The sequence below is a fragment of the Nyctereutes procyonoides genome, unplaced genomic scaffold, assembly GCF_905146905.1.
Source record: "Nyctereutes procyonoides isolate TBG_1078 unplaced genomic scaffold, NYPRO_anot_genome, whole genome shotgun sequence".
NCBI classification, from domain to species: Eukaryota; Metazoa; Chordata; class Mammalia; order Carnivora; family Canidae; genus Nyctereutes; species Nyctereutes procyonoides.
In genome coordinates, this window is record NW_026575043.1 from 42,706,312 (window position 1) to 42,726,681 (window position 20,370).

The 20,370-nt window shown below is 43.3% G+C and overlaps 1 protein-coding gene and 1 long non-coding RNA gene across 3 annotated transcripts in view; one reads left to right on the top strand and one right to left on the bottom strand.

The window, feature by feature from the left end:
• The window catches only part of LOC129507723 (uncharacterized), a 56,611-nt gene extending 46,855 nt beyond the window's left edge, over positions 1–9,756 (bottom strand). The window contains exon 1 of the long non-coding RNA XR_008664065.1: positions 9,702–9,756. This is a non-coding gene — a long non-coding RNA (uncharacterized LOC129507723). The remainder of the gene's footprint in view (positions 1–9,701) is intronic.
• Positions 9,757–10,028: 272 nt separating this feature from the next.
• PITPNB (phosphatidylinositol transfer protein beta) overlaps positions 10,029–20,370 on the top strand; it is a 64,611-nt gene continuing 54,269 nt past the window's right edge. For both annotated transcript variants that reach the window (XM_055322354.1, XM_055322353.1), the window contains exons 1-3: positions 10,029–10,103; positions 14,562–14,592; positions 18,018–18,163. In XM_055322354.1, the coding sequence (XP_055178329.1) occupies positions 10,084–10,103; positions 14,562–14,592; positions 18,018–18,163 (197 nt within the window). In that variant the 5' untranslated portion in view covers positions 10,029–10,083. The remainder of the gene's footprint in view (positions 10,104–14,561; positions 14,593–18,017; positions 18,164–20,370) is intronic.

The following is a 20,370-nucleotide window of genomic DNA, read 5'->3' on the forward strand; positions in this document are numbered from 1 at the left end:
TCTAATTACAGAACCAGCCTCAACCAAATATTCACAAGACTATGGAGGTTATTCAACCTAGCATAGTTCTTCAGAAAAAAAAAATAAAACTTTGTAAGCTATAATTTTAAGTATCATTTGCCCCTTTTTGTAAAGTACTACCTGCATCTCATACTACTACTAGTTATCTTAAGCCACATTTTGCTATAAAGCATGAGATAGGGAAAACTCAATATCCATTTTAATAATTATGAATATTTTCTTCAATGAAATAGGGTGATCTGAACTCTTTTTCATAAATGTCTACTTATGTCTATGTCAGTAAGTACCAGCAGCATCCTAGTATACATGAGGGCCTCAATAAGTGTCTCCTGGGTGGAAGAACAAAAAAGAGAATGAACACATGCATATAAAACATTATAAACGGTCTTCCCACCTTCATTCTAGCTCACTAAGATTCCTAGGTGATTCTAAGTGGTACCACTCTTCTAAATTGGGAAATCCTGAAGCAAGTATTTCCACAGCCCTTTAAACTTTTAAAATTCTATCATTTTTTAAAAGTAGTATATCTGAAATATACACTTAAATAATTTAGTAACAAAAATTGATTCCTTTAAATCATACAAGTAATAAAACTGAAAACTAATAGAATTCGGTGGAAGAGAATTGTAAGCAGGATGGGAAAGGAGAAATAGAAGATTATCAGTTCTTTAGTAGGAACCAGGATTTTCGGTTTTGAGGAGATAAAGATATAAAGGAGCTTAAGTAAAAACTCTATATAGTCGTGGATTTGAATTAGTATGAATTAGTATAAATTCATAATGTATTTTATCTTTGAAAAGCTATTTTTGTATTTATAACTTATAATTTGTATGCTTGAAAATTCTATCATTTATACATAATACCTACTCATAACAAAATATTAAATCATAAATCATATTTAGATGTAGAAATTTATTTACATAATATAGTGATATTAAGTGTTCATGCTATATTTATAGAATTTATATATTTGCCCATGATCTATGTATTTAAATATAAAGTCTTTCAGCTTTAACTACCAAAAAGGCCAAAAAACAATTAACCCATTATCCATGACTTTCCTAGCACAAGATTCTGCTCTGGAAATACTATTTGCCACTAAAAGAAACCAAAGTTCTTGGTGAAATGGCAGCAGAAAATGTACAAGATTAGTCTTTTCATGCTAGATTCTATTATATCAGATACACAGGAAATTATCAAAGACTACCAGGAACACTCAGGACTCAGAGACAACTTGAAGAGATTCAACTGGCCACAGATAGGACAGTGTGGTCAACAATAGCAATAGTATAGAAAACAGTACTTCAAATTTGTTTAAATCTACACTAAGTAGTAATTGTTCACCTTTAGAGGAGGACAAAATAAATTCTCATTTTGAAAACTGGTTAAAAAAATGGACAAAAATCAAAGGTTTGTCTTTCCTATATAAATTGTGCCACTAGATGGCCAGTTTCTCTTTATAGAAGCATTCCAGCCAACACATCAAGAAATGATTGAATAATAATAAAAAAATCACCATTTTGCAATCCCCAATAAATTAATGGAGCTAAGTATTTAGCAATAATGGTAATGGCTGCTATCATTACATAAAGAGAAAATATACATGTTCTTCTGATGAAAGAACACACTACCACCTATGAAGTTAAGTTTTCCAAAAATATTGCAACTGAACCTGGTCAAGCCTATAGATCTGACAGCAGCAAAATCCAGAGTGTAGAAAAGTTTACAGATCAATAACCCAATGTCCTGAGCAAACTGCATGGGTATGGGAGAGACAGGATAGGATTACATATAGATTAAAAGCAGCAAATATTAACCAACAGAATTTGTAATGCTTACAAAACTATAAGCAAAAGCAAAAAAGTGATTCCTATAAAACTCAAGATGGGAGGAAGGAGTTGTAGCTGGAACAGGTACATGGCTGGCAAAGTTCTTTCATAATCTAGCAGAGATAACAAGTGGTGTTTTCTCTACAACTAATTGGCAATTGATTTGTTTTATGTAAAATTTTTGCATGTGTACTATGTTTTACAATTAAAAGTTTTATTTAATTTATTTATTTATTTATTTATTTATTTATTTATTTATTTATTTATTTATTTATGAGAGACACAGAGGCAGACGAAGGAGAGGTAAGCTCCATACAAGGAGCCCAATGTGGGACTTGATCCCCGGATTCCGGGATCATGCTCTGAACCAAAGGCAGATGCTCATCCACGGAGCCACCCAGGCGTCCTTACAATTAAAAGTTTTTAAAAGATGTTTGAAAATATGTTCAAATAGTTGAATGGTTACTCTCATACATTGCTGGTGGGAGCATAAATTGTTACAGTCTTTATGGAGGACTTTTAGGCAAAATCTGTAAAAATTGCAAATGTACGTATCATTGACTAATTCTTGTTTCAAGAATTTACCTTATGGTTACTATTCTACACACGTGCAATGTAAAAGGCTATTTACTGCAGGACTCTTGTAATAGCAAACTACTGGATACAACCTAAGTGGCTACTGATAAGAGATGTTAGGAAATTATAGTGCACTATACAAGGAATTATCATGTACCTATATAAAAAATGAAAGCCCAAGGTGCTTTCAACACAATCTCTATCAAGATACCAATGCAGAAATAGAAAAATATACCCTAAATTTCATACAGAGGGATCCTAAATAGCTGAAACTACCTTGAAAAAGAACAAAGCTGGAGGACTCACACTTCCTAATTTCAAAACTTACTATAAAATACAGTATTCAAAATAGTGTAGTACTGGCACAAAGGTAGACATATAGATGAATAGTGAGCATAGAAACAAACCCTTGCATATATGGTCAAATGATTTTTGACAAGAGTACGCAACCATTCAATTGGAAAAGGACAGTTTTTACAACACATGTAGCTCGGAAAACTGGATGTCGACATGCAAAAGAATGACCATACCTAACAGCACATACAACAATCAACTCAGAGTGGATCAAATACCTACATGTAAGGGTTAAAACTTAAAAGTTTGTGGGATAAAATTTTCTTAAAGATAAATAACTACACAACGGAGTCACTATAAACCAGTGGTTTTCAATCAGGGGCAATTTTGCCACCACCCCTCCCCCCCCCCCCCGCCAGGGGACACTGGGCACTGTCTGGAGAATTTTTTGATTGTCGTGACTGGAGAGGTGCTACTGGCATCTAGTGGATAGAGGTCAGGGATGCTGCTAAACATCCTACGAGGCACAGAACAGTCTCTACAACAAAGTATAATCTGATTCAAAATGTCAATAGAGACTGAGAAACCCTACTATAAACAGAGTAATAAAGCAATCCACTGATAGAAAATGTATATAGGGTAGCCTGGGTGGCTCAGCAGTTTAGCGCCGCTTTCAGCCAGGGCATGATCCTGGAGACCCAGGAACAAGCCACACATCGGGCTCCCTGCATGGAGCTTGCCTCTCCCTCTGCCTGTGTCTCTGCCTTTTCTGTCTCTCTCATGAATAAATAAAATCTTAAAAAAAAGAAAATATGTATATAAACTGTGCATAATCAATACAGAATTCAAATCCAAAATGGCTATGTATATATTCTTCTATACATCAAAAGCAGAAAAAAAAAAAAACTAGGAAAATGAGCAAATAAAAACATGGAGAGTAAGCATGGAGATCCTCACCCCACCGGGAAATATCAAGTGAATATACCAGATAGCATTCTAAAACCAACAAAAGCAGCAAAAAATGAAAAGATCTGAAAATACCCAATGCTGGTGATGATATAGAACAGAAATTTGCATTATGCTCTGCAGGTGAAAGGGCAAGTTACTATAGTCATTTATGAATACATACATGCATATATGAATACATATATGCATACTTATGCATTATGATGAACAGTGATTAATGATAGCAGCTACCTCTAAGGATGAAGGGAAATGGATGGGAGGAATTTAATTATACATGAATTTACTGTTCTGCTCTCTGAAAGCTATATGCTTTTAAATAATTCCCATTGAACATCTATTATGTATCAGATTGTGTATGAGATAAATTCCTTTTTTTTAAAAAAAAAGATTTTATTTATTTATTCATGAGAGACACAGAGAGAGAGAGAGGCAGAGACACAGGCAGAGGGAGAAGCAGGCTCTATGCAGGGAGCTGGATGCGGGACTTGATCCCGGGACTCCAGGATCACGCCTTGGGCTGAAGACAGGCGTCAAACCGCTGAGCCACCCAGGGATCCCCAGGTAAATTCTTTATACACTTCATAACTTTTATTCCTCATGAATCTGTTACAGATATTCCTTGTATAGATAGTGTTTCTGAAAGATTAATTTACTCAAGGTATATAGCCAGCAAGTGGCAGAGCCTGCATTCAGGCCAAGGGTTTTCTACTGCAAAGCCCAATCCTATGTCCCCAGCAATGGTATAATATTATGACTGATGCCCTAAGGCTTGACAAAATTGAAGCATTCTTAGAAATATTTCTAGTTTTCATAGAAATAGTTCCAAGCAAGATAATCTAGAATGGGAAGAAGGTAAAATAGGATGGCAAAATGTAGACTAAGCAAAGCAAATGTAAGTTACAGATCTCTCCCAAAGAAAAATGGACATAAAATTATATAATTTCAGTAGTTCAGATTCCCTGAGAACACCCACCAAAAAGCCTTTGGTTAAGAATGTTTGCTTTAGGAAAAAAAGAAAAAGGGGGGGAAACTGAACTATATTTGAAGAACACCTGAATTTCTTTGACCAGAGGTGGACTTTATCAACGAGGACATGTGTTCCAAATATCACTCATGGTCAGAGATCTTTTGATTTGCCTCAATAAATCTACCATTATTATTACTACAATGAGCTCTTTGCTCCAGAATGATACAAGAAATGAGATTGGTGATTATATAAGGCATGTAGAATTAGTTAAGTTCAATTGTACATCTTGTGTGTAAAGGTTACCTTTGTTGAGGGCTGAAAGAACAAATGAAACATCAGGCTTAAAAGATGTTGGTTTTTTTTCTATATCCAGAAACAGTTATTAATAAGTTATGTCTTTATTTGAAAAATGCGCAAAATCTAACATCTTTAGCTTTAAAATAAGAATGCGCCACACAATCCATTAGTTTATTTTTTATTTGTAATGGTCTTTTTCTTTGTATGTCCTTCTTTCTCATTTTGGGGTAATGGCTCATGTCTTTGCTGCTCTCTTGTCCTCTTCAATATTCTCTCATTCTGCCACTTTTATCTCCTAAGCAGATATAAAGCACAATATCTAGATTTCATGTTTTCTATCAACCTTGCTAATTTTGAACTAGTATGTTTTTTTCCCTCAATAAATATGTCTACACTGGTTATTTTCTAAATTTATCCTTGTGGTTTGTATTGAATGTTTTACATATGTTATTATTATTATTTTAAGACAGCACGAGAGTGCAAGAAGGGAGACGAGGGGCAAAGGGAGAGAGAAAATCCCAAGCGGATCCATCCGCCAACCTTGAGATCATGACCTGAACTAAATCAAGAGTCTGATGCTTAACTGACTGAGCCAACCAGGGGCACTAGAATGTTTTAATATGAATCTTTGGATGGCAAAGGGAAACAATATCCATACTGTATACTGGTTCAGAGTTATGCTCCATCTAGCACACTCTATTTTACAAACATTTGAGTGCAAACTCAAATGTGCTATGCAGACAATGGAATTAACAAACACTTTAAGGTAAGACTTCAGGGAAATTTATCCAACATCCTAATTTTTCTAAATGAATGATAAAGCATGCCAGCCACAAATTCATCCACGAAGTTTTCAAAGCTGTATCTTCAGCCTGCATAACATTTCAGGAGAGATGATGACATAGAATGACTACTTCTAGAAGTTTGGCAATTAATATTACCTCCAGACCTTAAAGAATAGGGCAGCCCAGGTGGCTCAGCGGTTGAGCGCCTGCCTTTGGTTCAGGGCGTGACCCTGGAAACCCGGGATGGGAGTCCAAGGTCTCCCTCCATGGAGCCTGTTTCTCCCTCTGCCTGTGTCTCTGCCTCTCTCTGTGTGTGTCTCTCATGAGTAAATAAATAAAATCTTTAAAAAAAAAAAAGAATATTTTCTCTCTCTCTCTCTCTCTCTCTCTATATATATATATATTACACACCTAAACAGGGACATACCATTCAAACTCATACTCTCTTTATTCTAAGTAACTTCTATATTTACCATAACCTTCTTCTTCTCATAATTGAGAATTATTTGTCATAAAGATTGTAAGCCCCAACTTCCTATTTTTTTTTTTTCTAAAAAGAAAAAAAAAAGTCAGTGTAGTAGAAAGACCAGATTCTGAAGTTTTAAAAATCCAGATTTGAAGCCTGGTTCTGTTAAACAAATTGGCTGAGTTAACCTTTGTACAGGTCACTTAATTTGGCTCTCGGAACCTCATCTTCTTTCCGTTCTAAAGCTTGCTAAAATAAAATGCTCATCTCATTGCCTTGCTCTAAGGATGAAATGAGATAAGGCATCTCTGTTACCTAGCACAGTACTTGGCATAAGGCAGGTGCCCAATCAATGGAAGCTGCTCCCAGCTTCTAACCTCCTGAAACAGGGCACATTTCCTTGAATCGTAGCCATGATAATAACTACCAAAGTGCTTCACACATCACAGAAATGATACCCAGATACTGCCTTAGGAGGAAATCTCTAGCGTTTTGGTAAATGTTTCACTTCTATTACTTTGGAGGCAGCCCCTAACTCCACGAAGTGTGTTCTAGCACCAGATATACCACGCAGATCTGTATCGAACATTTTAAACGTTGGTTTATTCTTCTAGCCATCTTCTAACAGCTTCCCATAGTTCTCAGAATACAATTCTTATTCTTTACTGTGGCCTGGTGACCTCTTTAGTCCCCGTTTATCCTTGTCCCTCACTGAGGATGTTCTAGCTACACCTATCCTCCCCGCATCCCTCCAATGCTCCAAGCTTATTCTGGCTTGGGAGGCTATCTTCCTCGAACTGGAGTGCCCCCTCAGACCCGGCCATCCTAATGGCGGGCTCCAGCATGCACGGCCTCCACAGTCCTTCCCTCGAGGACACTGCCCCCTCCACAACCCTTTTTCGCTTATTCATGGAATAGCGCTTACCCCTAAGCCAAACCCTAACTGATTTGTTCCCAGGGGAGGTCAAGGACCTTGAGGGTTTTGTGATTTTGTTTCCAGATGTACCCCTGGTGCCTAGAACTGGGCCTGGCAGAGTGAGCGAGTAAGCAGCCCACCCCCCCCAGCCAGCCACCACTCATCCCGAGGCCACCCCCCGCCCCCCCAGCCACCACTCATCCCGAGGTCCCCCCCCCCACCACCCCAGCCACCACTCATCCCGAGGTCCCCCCCCGGCCCCCCCAGCCACCACTCATCCCGAGGCCCCCCCGCCCCCCCAGCCACCACTCATCCCGAGGTTCCCCCCCCGGCCCCCCCAGCCACCACTCATCCCGAGGCCCCCCCCGCCCCCCCAGCCACCACTCATCCCGAGGTCCCCCCCCGCTCCCCCAGCCACCACTCATCCCGAGGTCCCCCCCCGCTCCCCCAGCCACCACTCATCCCGAGGTCCCCCCCCCCGGCCCCCCAGCCACCACTCATCCCGAGGTCCCCCCCCCCGCTCCCCCAGCCACCACTCATCCCGAGGTCCCCCCCCGCCCCCCCCAGCCACCACTCATCCCGAGGTCCCCCCCCGGCCCCCCAGCCACCACTCATCCCGAGGCCCCCCCCGCCCCCCCAGCCACCACTCATCCCGAGGTCCCCCCCCCGCCCCCCCAGCCACCACTCATCCCGAGGTCCCCCCCCCCGGCTCCCCCAGCCACCACTCATCCCGAGGTCCCCCCCCCCCCGGCTCCCCCAGCCACCACTCATCCCGAGGTCCCCCCCCCCGGCTCCCCCAGCCACCACTCATCCCGAGGCCCCCCCCGGCTCCCCCAGCCACCACTCATCCCGAGGTCCCCCCCCCCCGCCCCCCCAGCCACCACTCATCCCGAGGTCCCCCCCCCCCGGCTCCCCCAGCCACCACTCATCCCGAGGCCCCCCCCGGCTCCCCCAGCCACCACTCATCCCGAGGTCCCCCCCCCCGCCCCCCCAGCCACCATTCATCCCGAGGTCCTCCCCCCCCCCCGGCTCCCCCAGCCACCACTCATCCCGAGGTCCCCCCCCCGCCCCCCCAGCCACCACTCATCCCGAGGTCCCCCCCCCGCCCCCCCAGCCACCACTCATCCCGAGGTCCCCCCCCCGCCCCCCAGCCACCACTCATCCCGAGGCCCCCCCCGCCCCCCCAGCCACCACTCATCCCGAGGTCCCCCCCCGCTCCCCCAGCCACCACTCATCCCGAGGCCCCCCCCGCCCCCCCAGCCACCACTCATCCCGAGGTCCCCCCCCGCTCCCCCAGCCACCACTCATCCCGAGGTCCCCCCCCCCGCCCCCCCAGCCACCACTCATCCCGAGGTCCCCCCCCGCCCCCCCAGCCACCACTCATCCCGAGGTCCCCCCCCGCTCCCCCAGCCACCACTCATCCCGAGGTCCCCCCCCGCTCCCCCAGCCACCACTCATCCCGAGGTCCCCCCCCCCCGCTCCCCCAGCCACCACTCATCCCGAGGTCCCCCCCCCGCCCCCCCAGCCACCACTCATCCCGAGGTCCCCCCCCGGCCCCCCCAGCCACCACTCATCCCGAGGTCCCCCCCCGCCCCCCCCAGCCACCACTCATCCCGAGGTCCCCCCCCGGCCCCCCAGCCACCACTCATCCCGAGGCCCCCCCCGCCCCCCCAGCCACCACTCATCCCGAGGTCCCCCCCCCCGGCTCCCCCAGCCACCACTCATCCCGAGGTCCCCCCCCCCCCGGCTCCCCCAGCCACCACTCATCCCGAGGCCCCCCCCGGCTCCCCCAGCCACCACTCATCCCGAGGTCCCCCCCCCGCCCCCCCAGCCACCACTCATCCCGAGGCCCCCCCCGGCTCCCCCAGCCACCACTCATCCCGAGGTCCCCCCCCCGCCCCCCCAGCCACCACTCATCCCGAGGTCCTCCCCCCCCCCGGCTCCCCCAGCCACCACTCATCCCGAGGTCCCCCCCCCCCGGCTCCCCCAGCCACCACTCATCCCGAGGTCCCCCCCCCCCGGCTCCCCCAGCCACCACTCATCCCGAGGTCCCCCCCCCCCGGCTCCCCCAGCCACCACTCATCCCGAGGTCCCCCCCCCCCGGCTCCCCCAGCCACCACTCATCCCGAGGTCCCCCCCCCCCCCCCGGCTCCCCCAGCCATCACTCATCCCGAGGCCCGCCCGGTGGACCGGGCAGGCTGCAGCCTGGGTGTGCGTGGAGGGAGGGTCCCTGGGTGCTCCTGCGGCTGCCGAGCCTCCTCCCACCCAGGCCCCTCTCCAGGCCGTGTCCCCCCATCCCCGGGGGGGGGCTCGTCGCCAGGGGCGGGCGCTCCTCCCGTGACGTCCCTCTCCCGCGCCGGGCGCTCGCGGGGGCCTCGGCTGGCCCGAGCCGGTGAGCAGCGGCCCCCGGGCTGCGCGCACAGGTGAGCCTCCGTCCCACGGAACCCGACGCGGCCTCCCCCACCCGCCCCAAGTCTCTCGCACGGACCCTGGAATGAGAGCTCAAGGAGACGAGGAGCGCGAGGAAGTCGAGCGCGGCTCGCTCGCGGGAAACGGCTTCCAGGGAACCGACTGGAAAACTCACCAGAGAGCGTAGGCGCCACTCTCGCCCCGAGGGACCTCGACGGGGGGCGGGGCTCCCGCGAGAAGGGGCGGAGCGACCGCGCGCCCGGCGCGCGCAGCCGCAGTAGAAGCTGCACCTCCCCTCCCTCCCGCCGGCTCAGCCAGCCGCGCAGCCTCAGTGCAAGCCCCGCCAGCCCAGGGTGGGGCGCGGGGCGGGGGAGGAGCCAGCCCCTCGCGCGCGCTGACGCGACGAGTCGCGGCGGAAGGGCGTGAACGCGCAGGCGCCGCGGTGGTTCGTGGGGGGGGGGGGCAAGGAGGCGGGGCCGCGCAGGCGCCGTGAGGGGCGGTAGCGGCGGCGGCGGCGGCGGTGGTAGCGGCGGCAGCTGTGAGGGGGTTCCGGGAAGATGGTGCTGATTAAGGAATTGTGAGTGGGTTGGTGGGCGCGAACGGGGCTACGCGGCGGCGGTGGTGGGAAACCCATTGATTGAGGAGTGGCGGGCGGGCTGTTCCTAGGAAGGAGCGAGCCGCTGGCTGGCCGCTCCCTGCGCGCGCCCCCTCCCCCCGGCCCGCGCCCCCGGCCCCGGAAGGCCTTCCAGCTGCGCCCCCCAGCCCCTGTCCCCTGGCGTTGCCGTGGCAACACCGCCGCCTGCTCCCTCGGGGCGGAGGCGCCTGCGTCCGCCGGAGCGCGTGGCTGGGGAAGGCGAGGCCGGGAGTTTCCGCTGGGACCCGCCTTCTCCCCACTCCCCACCCCCACCGCCCCACCGCCCGCCCCAGGCCGGGCCCACCCGCAGGCCCCCCGCGGGGAGCGAGCTGGGGGCCGAGTCGGAGCCCGGGGGTGGGGAGGCGCGGCGGCTCTGACAGTGATTTGTCGTGTGGGGTGGAGCCTACCTGTAACCCGCGGAAGATGGACTTGCCCGCTGCACACCGCCTCGGTGTCGGGGCCGGAGGTGGGACGCAGACGCCCTGAAGTTCGGAAAAACCGCGCTCTCCGGGGCAGGCAGCTCGGTTGACTTTGAGACTCTTGCTTCGGATCTCCGTGTTCACATCTTTCAGATGGGGCCAACACTGGGTTCCCCCCACTCTTCGCGAGGTTGAGAGCAGTTGTTGTTAATACGTGGCCTGTCAAATCCTGGAAGGGTCTTTCAGGTGCATTAGACCGACGGAGTGATTTTATATTGAAGAGTTACGGCATTTCCCACCAGCAGGGACTGGGTCCGTCACAGGAAATCTGTTGAGCCATGATTGTTGAGCTGTCACAGCTGGTTCCCATCGTCAGCATCCTGTGGGCAACTAGGGATTTCTCGTGTGGCCTGTTCTTTGGTTTTTCAGGTGCTCTTCTCAACTTTAAATTCTTAAACGTAAATTCTGGCTTGATTTAGTTATCTTAAGACGCCTAATCTTTAGTCTTCTCAAACTTAACTTGAAAAAGTCACTCCTGTCACTTCTCTGCTTGAAACCCTACAGAGAGACTTGCGCTGTGAATGAAAACCAAAGGCCTTACAGTAGCCCACGAGGTCTTAACACCATTTTCTCTTCAGCTCTGATCGCATTTTCTACCCTGCACATGCACGTGTCCATTTCAATCTCAAGCTTCCTTATGGTTCTTTCATTACTTGGTTGGGGGGGGGGGAGCTCAGTGCAGGGCCTTTCTGCTCGCTGTTCCTCTGAAGTGCTCTTCCTTTATCTCGTTAACCTACCTCCGTCAGGTCTGTAAGTATCACCTTCTTAGGGAGTCCCTCTCTAGAGACCTAATTGCAACCCCCGCCATTTGGTATTTGCCTTTCCTGCATTATCCTTGTCAGTAGCAATTATCACCGTCTAACATGCAATACAGTCACTTTTTTTTTGTTTCATGTATTCTCTTACTACGTCCAAGCTCCATGCATTTGTCTATTTTGCTCACTTCCATATCCCCAATTCTTAGAATAGTCCTTGGCACGTAGTAAGGGCTCAATAAGTACTTGTTAAGTTATTGAAAAATCACAACTTTAGCTGTGATTAGTGACAGGGATCCCGCAAAAAGACACATTTTTGGTTAAAATTTATGGTATTGAACTCTGAATTTATATAAAGGTTTTCTTCCAAGTGGTTTATACAATATGTCCTATCATAAAAGTTCTGTTACTCTGACATCTTTGTAATGTAGGTAGGTGGCAGATAGTAAGACAAATGGAGGAAACAAGAGAGAAGGAAATTGACTTGGCTCAAGTCACATAGCAAGTTGCAGAGCTCATCTTATGTCACAGATCTCGTCATTTTTATTAGAGTTATTTCCTTCCTCCTAAAAACTGAATTAAGTGTTCAGTAGATCCCATTGACAGATACGTTATGTGAGGAATATCAAGCTAACTCATGGAAAGCAGTTCTCATTGCGAATTTGCACAAGATACTTTTTGGGAAACCATTACTTTCATTATAAAAATTTAATTGCACCAAGGTTACACATGCTGAAATGTGCCCAAGTGTAATTTTTTTTTCCCTAAGGAGTTATAAATTACATTTCTTGATATTCACTCTTCATGTCTCCCTAGACTTTTTTTTTTTTCTCCTCTTAGAGATTGAAAAAAGAGGCTGTTTTTATTTTGTTTCTTGTACCTGGCATAGCATCTAGGCCACCATACTATAAATGCTCATTGTTGTTGAATGAAAAAAATGGTTCTTCCTACTTGCAAGTCAACTTTCTAAAATTGTTTTTGGTTGGGAGCAATGAATAGTTCATTCTTATGTGAAGATGTTGGTAAAATGTAAAATACTTTGGCAAATGTTTGTTGCCTTTTAAAATGCCATCTGTTTATGACGTAAATTGAAAGGTTAGAAATGACTTTTCAGGGTGGGGAAGTTCCCTTTAAGTTGTTACTTAAGCAATAGATGAAGTTGCCATTAGTGTATAGCCCTGGTTTTAAAGAAATAGTTGCTAGTTCCATCTGGAAAATTATTTTCCTGAGGATTTTCAGAGAATTTTGAAAATTTTCAAATTGTTAGAGAAGTTGAATGTGCATTTGAGAATAAGAGACAATCAAAGCCTGTCTATTCCTTTTACTTTTCATTGAGTAAATCTTGAAGAATTTGACTCATCATTCATCCAGAATGTCTTAATCAGTCACTTTGATTTTGTGAAATAAGTTTCGCTGAAAGTGTTGTTATATAAAAATAGGGATCTTCCAGTAGTGAGCAGTTAAAGTTACTCAGCAGTGATTTTGTGAAAGTTCCGGGAAGTCTTTAACTCTTTCGTCTCTATTCCCTTCAATTTCCTCTAAAGTCCATCGTCTTGGTTCAGGTCTTTGTAAACCCTAGGTCAGTGTCTCCACAGATGGCTTTTCGCCACACTCCTGTTTCTCAGTGTTTTTTACCAGCTACAGATGACTTCTTTTGATTAGCTATAGTCATGTCACTTGCCTTTTGGAACAACCTTCCCGGATTTCTTTTTGCCTAATAAATGTAATAGATTTTTTATCACTGCATTCCAGGTCCTGAATAAATGCTCCTAACCTATATATCTCTGTCTATATCTTTCTTTATCTTCTAGAATATGCTCTCAACCTATATCTTAGTCTGCCCCTACCCCCCACCACACCCTCTTGACGCCAGTTTATTTTCTGTTACTGAGACAGTGAGCAAGTTAATGTGTGCTCTGAGGAGACAGTTAAAAGCATTAGGGTTATGAGAGGGTTTTTTGTATAATTTTATTTTTTATTGGAACAGTAATCAGGATGTTTGAGAATGTTTATTGTCTTGAGGTGACCATTATCAGAAAGACAACCAGTGATGAGTGACCCCTGATAGTGAAGGAGGAGAGAATAACAAGAGGCATGTTTTACATGAGTTGGAAATCAAGGACTCAAGCATAAATGTTTGAGAATAGGGAAAGGGGTGGGTGGACAGTGCAGCTGAAGACAAGGTGGGATGAGGAAAAACTATTGGGAATTTTCTATAAAATGAAAATCAAGATGATGTGGGATTTTTTCCCCCTCCTTTTAATAGAGAGTTAAAATGAAATTTTACATGACACTGGCATGATACCTTAATGGTTAGCAGGGAAAAGTCTGAGAAAGACCAGGCCAAAAAAGAAATGCAGTCTTGGACATCAGCTATTATCATGAGATAGTTGATATTTAGGGATTTTCAGAGTTTATGCTGGAGATAAGCAAAGGTACTTGTCTATAAAAATCTGATGATAAAGTACAATATTGTGATATAGAATAATTTACTATAATCTTTTTTGGGACTATATGGAGCATTATGCCTCCAGTCTTTTGTTGGTCTGGTAACAAAGTCTTGGACAAGATCAAACACCAGTTGACCTTGTGTTGAGTCTGCCCTAGAACAGGTTTTATTTCTAAGGTTCAAAGTAGTTCCTTTGATAAAGTTTTTCCTTGTTACATCTAAGGGATATCTTAATAAAACAAGAATAATTGGGTAGTGGGGAACAATTTTTGGAAGCATTCATTCATGATATGCAAAACATATTCTGTGAGAAGTATCATAAAACAGAACATACAGTATATAGATGGTGAATGAAATCATACTAAAAATTTCATGAGGGCAACCAGACCAGTCTAAAAATAATATATTCAATACCCTGCAATTTTCAGTGATGAGTTTTCTCTTGTTCCTTTTTTCCTCCAAGAATGTCTGCAACTGCGTTTTTGGGGTCCTGGTACAATGAGGACACTTATGGAAGTGATCATTGAGACCCACAAATGGTAGTTTTATTTCCCCAGTTTAAAAATTCTTATTTAGAGCCATAGGCATTGTAAAGACAATGACATCCTTGTATTTTGCTGTCATTGGATTTAAGCAAAAGTTCTTCTAAGTGTAGAGAGCTATGTTTTAAAACAAAATATTTCATCTATGATGTATTTTTTTTCTTTTGTCGTTTTAGCCGTGTGGTTTTGCCATGTTCTGTTCAGGAGGTAAGTCTTGCTTGTTTCTGTATTTTATCAACACCGTTTATTTCAATATATTTTTTTAAGATTTTATTTATTCATGAGAAACACACACAGAGAGAGGCAGAGACACAGGCAGAAGGAGAAGCAGGCTCCATGCAGGGAGCCTGATGTGGGACTCGATCCCAGGACTCCAGGATCACACCCTGGGCTGAAGGCAGCACTAAACCACTGAGCCACCAGGGCTGCCCATATTTCAATATGTTAATCTAAAGTCATACTTCTGTTGTGTTTACTTACCTTTACATTCCATTTTATGTGACAAAATAATTTGAGGTATTACAGATAATTCATTGTAAATGAATTCTGTTACACTCACTTGTTTCAGAAGGCTCTAAAGAAGGTAGTTTAATTTATCCAGTTCAGGAATTCTGGTTACCATATCCCAGAGAAAGAAGGTTCCAGCTTCAAAATAAGCACTTTAAGGCTAAGTAACTTGCTCTTTAGAGAAACAGTCTAGTTTACTGTTGGATATTTTAAACATTTGTCTTTAAGCCAAAACCTGCTTTCCTATAATGTTTGCTGTTTACAGTTCCTCCCACTTGTGCAGTGAGAAATAAGCCTATTCTGTCTGGTGTATGGTAGCCCTTCATTTTTTCTCTTGGCCATTCTCTCTCCTCCCCCCAAGTTCTTTTGTTCCATCTTCTCTGCATGAGGTCACAGGGTTAAACATTCCCAGCACGTTGATTTGGCCTAGTATAACATGACCTCTAGACTTTCTCACCAGATGGTCTCACTACTCCTTGTGTTATAGTTGTTGCTCTCAAATGAAAACAGTATTCCAGGGATCCCTGGGTGGCGCAGCGGTTTGGCGCCTGCCTTTGGCCCAGGGCGCGATCCTGGAGACCCGGGATCGAATCCCACGTCGGGCTCCCGGTGCATGGAGCCTGCTTCTCCCTCTCCCTGTGTCTCTGCCTCTCTCTCTCTCTGTGTGTGTGACTATCATAAATAAATAAAAAATTAAAAAAATATATTTAAAAAAAAAAAAAAAAGAAAGAAAACAGTATTCCAGACATGGTCTCTTACAGAGATTATTGTTTCCTTTGATCTGCATATAATAAAGAAATACGCTACCTGCTCAGAACTTGTGTGTCCTTCAGTTACAGCTCTCTGTGGTATGGACAGGATGGAGGATAAAAGCAGAGAAACTGAGAAATGTGTAGCAAACCCCACAAAGCCTGCTGGGTCGTTTTATAATTTGCACACAGTTTGTACTTGCTCAGTTATCTGGTTTTCCTGGAGCTGACAGTAGATTAGAAGCAGTAAATTGGAAGTGGGACAAAACAAACTGATAACCTAAGAAGTGACAGCTGACAGAAGACAGAAAGGGAAAAAAAATAATAATAAAATGCAGGAACTAAAAATGAGTAGCTGTCTGGCACAGTTTAAAGTAGACTTGAACATAGCTGTATATATCTCAGTAGTGCCTGAGGTTTTCCCATATTAAAATATTCAAGGCAATCCAGACACCCTGTGCTTTACTTGTGCAATTGATTGTTTGAACTTGAATGTGGAAATTGACATTTGTTTTTGTTAAAATTTTTCTTTTGGTTTCAGTTTGTTGGATCAACTTGTTGAAATCTTTGAGTCTTGGTGTTGTCAGTGAAAATAATCTCAACTTTTTCTTCTCTTCAGGCTTACTAAACATGATTTCTGTCTCTAAATTAGTCTTAAAAATGAGAATGAAAGGCCAGTGGCATGTCACAAAATATCAATTCATTAATAACATTTTTTTTGGATGCTGTTGTCTGGTTGTTTCTTTGTAAAGTTCTGTTACTCTGTTCCTGACTGAGATTAAATTTACCTTTTGATTTAGAGACATTTTAATCCCATTTAAAAAAAAAATATGACCGTGTTGAAAAGTACATTTTAAAGGACTTAAAGATTGTAGCATTACTAGACTAACTCTGGTGTGGTATCACAAAAACCAGAAAAGAAATACATCCTCTCTGCACTCTAAAATCCCTACAGAAATTATTTTTATTGCTTTTAAGAAATGTGTTTGGTTCTAGCTTCCTAAACCCAAACTGAGTGCTTGAGTTTGTATGTATTTAAATTATCCTATAAGATTGTGTCATATCCACATGGGCTTTTTAGATATGAATATTTACTGAGCTTATAACTACCTGTATTTTTTTGTCTCAAATAAAATGTTCATTTTGAATGATTCATTTTTAGAGATAGCTTTTCTTTGAAAATATGCTTAAAAACAAAGAAAAGTATTTCTTCAGGCTGTCCTCACCAGGAGGAAGAAATCTAGCCAAATTTTAAGAGATTGGAGACAGTGTCATGGTTGAGTCACTAGAACAAATTAGAACATGAGAACTTTGCTTTTTATTATTTGTTGGAACTTAGCAGCTCCACATTGGCACAGAACAATATTGTCTGCTCACAGGTATTGGTTTAGGCCATTGAGAATTCTGGGTCACTTTAAAATGAAATAGAAACCACTGCCAACATTTTCTTGCCTTTTATAGTAATTCTTGTATACTTAAAATATTTCAAAAACAGTTTCTTTTTACTGGAGAACTTTACAATAAACAGTTTTGATCCTGGGTGCCCAATACCACTTCTCTTGAGGTGGACAAGGGCTAAATTGGGCACATCAGACAGATGTCATGATAAAAAAGACTCCAGAGGTCTACTAAAATGTGGACTGGAATGGTTCTTTGTATTTTCAGGCTTTACTATTAGTTTTATATACCTTCTCTTTATCATTGACATTGGTATTCTGGTTGCTTAGTTTTTCTTAATTGGCAGAATAACAATTATATTCCTTTCATACCTTTTTCCCAGAATTCTTTTTTTTTTTTTTTTAAGATTTTATTTATTCATGAGAGATACACAGAGAGAGACAGAGACCCAGGCAGAGGGAGGAGAAGCAGGCTCCATGCAAGGAGCCTGATGCGGGACTCAGTCCCGGATCCCGGGATCACGCCCTGAGCTAAAGGCAGATACTCAACCGCTGAGCCACCCAGGCGTCCCAATTTTTCCAGAATTTTGTGAAATTAAATGGGCTAAAATAGATGTGAAAGTGCTATGGAAAACACAAATGTATTTTTATACAAAAGTGTTGGGCCAAGCATCAATATGTTTTCTTGGTAAGTGGATAGTACATACTAAGGCTATGTATGGAGTTTTCTTTAAGCTAGGAGTTTTCTCAAATAATGGAAATCTCATAAAATATTATAGAGTTTCGTGAAACTCTATGATCCTCTGGTGGTTAGTCTTCCTAAACATACTAATTTCTAGTTTGAGTCATGTTTTCCTATGAAACAAATGTGCTGATTGGTTTGGATAAGCTTTTCTATATCACACATGGTAAGATTTTAGCATAGGAAATTTCTGCAGGTACTACTGGTTTAATGAAATTCTGTGCTCTGAAATTCCAGTATCAGGTTGGGCAGCTTTACTCTGTTGCAGAAGCTAGTAAGAATGAAACTGGTGGTGGAGAAGGAATTGAAGTCTTAAAAAATGAACCTTATGAGAAGGATGGAGAAAAGGGACAATATACACACAAAATCTATCACCTAAAGAGGTAAGCTGATTGTTCACATCTGATGCTTAGTAATTCTGTTGAAGATGATGCTTTAGCTCTCCATGTTACTTTTTGAGCAGGTAAATCCCTAACTTGCTGAGTTATGTGCTGAAGTACTTTTTAAATTTTACTGTGACAGTATGTTACATTTAAAGTTTTTGAGAGAAACCCACCCCCCCCGGTTATTTTTAAATTATAAAAGTGGTATAACTGCTTATAAAAAATTCAAACAACAGGAAAGGTTATAAAGTAAAAATTTAGTCCCCATCTCTTGCTGTCATATAGCCATAACCCTAGGGAGAAACACTAGAAACAGTTTCTCCTTCTGGATCATTTTCTGTACATATGCAAATAAATTTTTAAAAACAAACATACAGCTCTATCACTTGTGTCATTTTTGGTTTTCTGTAACAAACGAGAACCTACCATACATAGGGATCTGAAGTTGGTTTTGTTTTTCACATTGTGAACACCCTGCTGTGGTATTATTTAATGTCCATGTTCTTCTTTTTAAGGCTTAGTGACATTTCCTAGTGTGAATAAAGCATAGGTGACTTAATCATTCTCTAAATGATAAGCCAGTTTAGGTGTTAGAAATATTTTCCTTTCTGCAGGTTACAAATATTTCTGTGAACATGGTTGTACATGTCTTCATGCCTTAGGTTACTATTTCTCTAGGAGAAATGCATAAAAGTGGGATTTTGCTGCAAGGACATACTCATTTAAAATTTTGATACTACTTCCAGATTGCCCTCCAAGAGTTTGGTAGTGTTCATTTTCCATATTTTTCTCCCATTTATTTTCTTGCCAGTTTGATGTGCAAAAATAGTCTTATTTAAATTTGCATTGCTTTATTAGTGAAGTTGAATGAGTTTTCCTATTAGTAGAGCATTTGAATTTCTTGTGTGACTTGAAAACTTTTGTTCATTGTTTTTATCTCTTTGGTTTATTAAAGTTGTTTTTTTTTTTCGCCATATTCTCCAAAGTTTGGCTGTCTAATCTCTATCTTTGGCTTAAATATTTTTTAAAAAAATATTTTACTTATTTATTTGTTTTGGAGAGAGCAAGTGAGCGAGTAGGGGGGAAGGGTAGAGGAGGAGAAAGAGAATCTCAGGCAGGCTTTTCGCTGAGCATGGAGTCCGACATAAGGCTTCATCTTGCAACACTGAAGTCATGACCGTAGCCAAAATCAAGAGTCTGATGCTTAACTGACTGAGCCACCTAGGTGCCCATGGCATAAATATTTTAAAACAGAAAATGCATACCAGTATTTGTCCAAGGGCAAAAGATCAGTAATGGTTTTTAAGAGTCCATTTTTGTCAGTAGTCTCCCTAATTTATTAAAAGTAGGAGGGATCTTTGGTCTTTCTTGCCTTTATTGTCTTCATATTGAAATGAGTGACATCCGTGTTTTTGTAGAGCTTCTTAAAGTTGTAGATGAGCTGTGATGATCAGTCTGTTTCTTGTTTTTTTAATTTAAGACCACTGCTTGGTTTATACTGACGCATGAATATAAGGTAGGTTCTCACTTTATAGAATCCTGAATTTTATTGTGGGGTTTTGTTTTGTTTTTTTTTTTCCTCCTAGAACACAGGGTTTCTTTGTTTCTGATCCAGGTTTGAATGAAGGCAATAATCTGATCAGTTATCCATAGAGATTGCTTTATTCATGGTTCCTTTCATTTGTTAGCACCCTAAGTATATCAAAAAAAAAATGTCAGTTGAGAGAAAAATGTGGCATTCTAAATGGTATGATCTACATAGTATTGATTTTCTTGTACTTAGATTTATTTTTTAGTATTTTACATTTATTCATTAATTGAATTTTACTAATGCATAAAACTTTTTTAAATTGTAAACATTTAACTCTCTCTGGAGATTCTAAAATTAACCAGAAAAGTTTGATTTTTAAAACTTTCTGTTGGTGTATGATGTTCATATGTGAATAATTGTGAAATATATTCAAAACACCCTTCATTTGAAAACTGAGTTGGAAATTGGGGGAATGTTTGATATATCATTACATGGAAAACATTAGTTGCTAAATGCATATGTAAATAAAGTATGCAATACATTACATGTATTTTTTAAATTTTTTTGAGATTTTATTTATTAGAGCGCAAGCATGTGTACAAGCAGGGGGAGCAGTAGGCAGAGGGAGAGGGAGAAGCAGGCTCTTTGAGGAGCAGGGAGCTGATGCAGGGCTCAA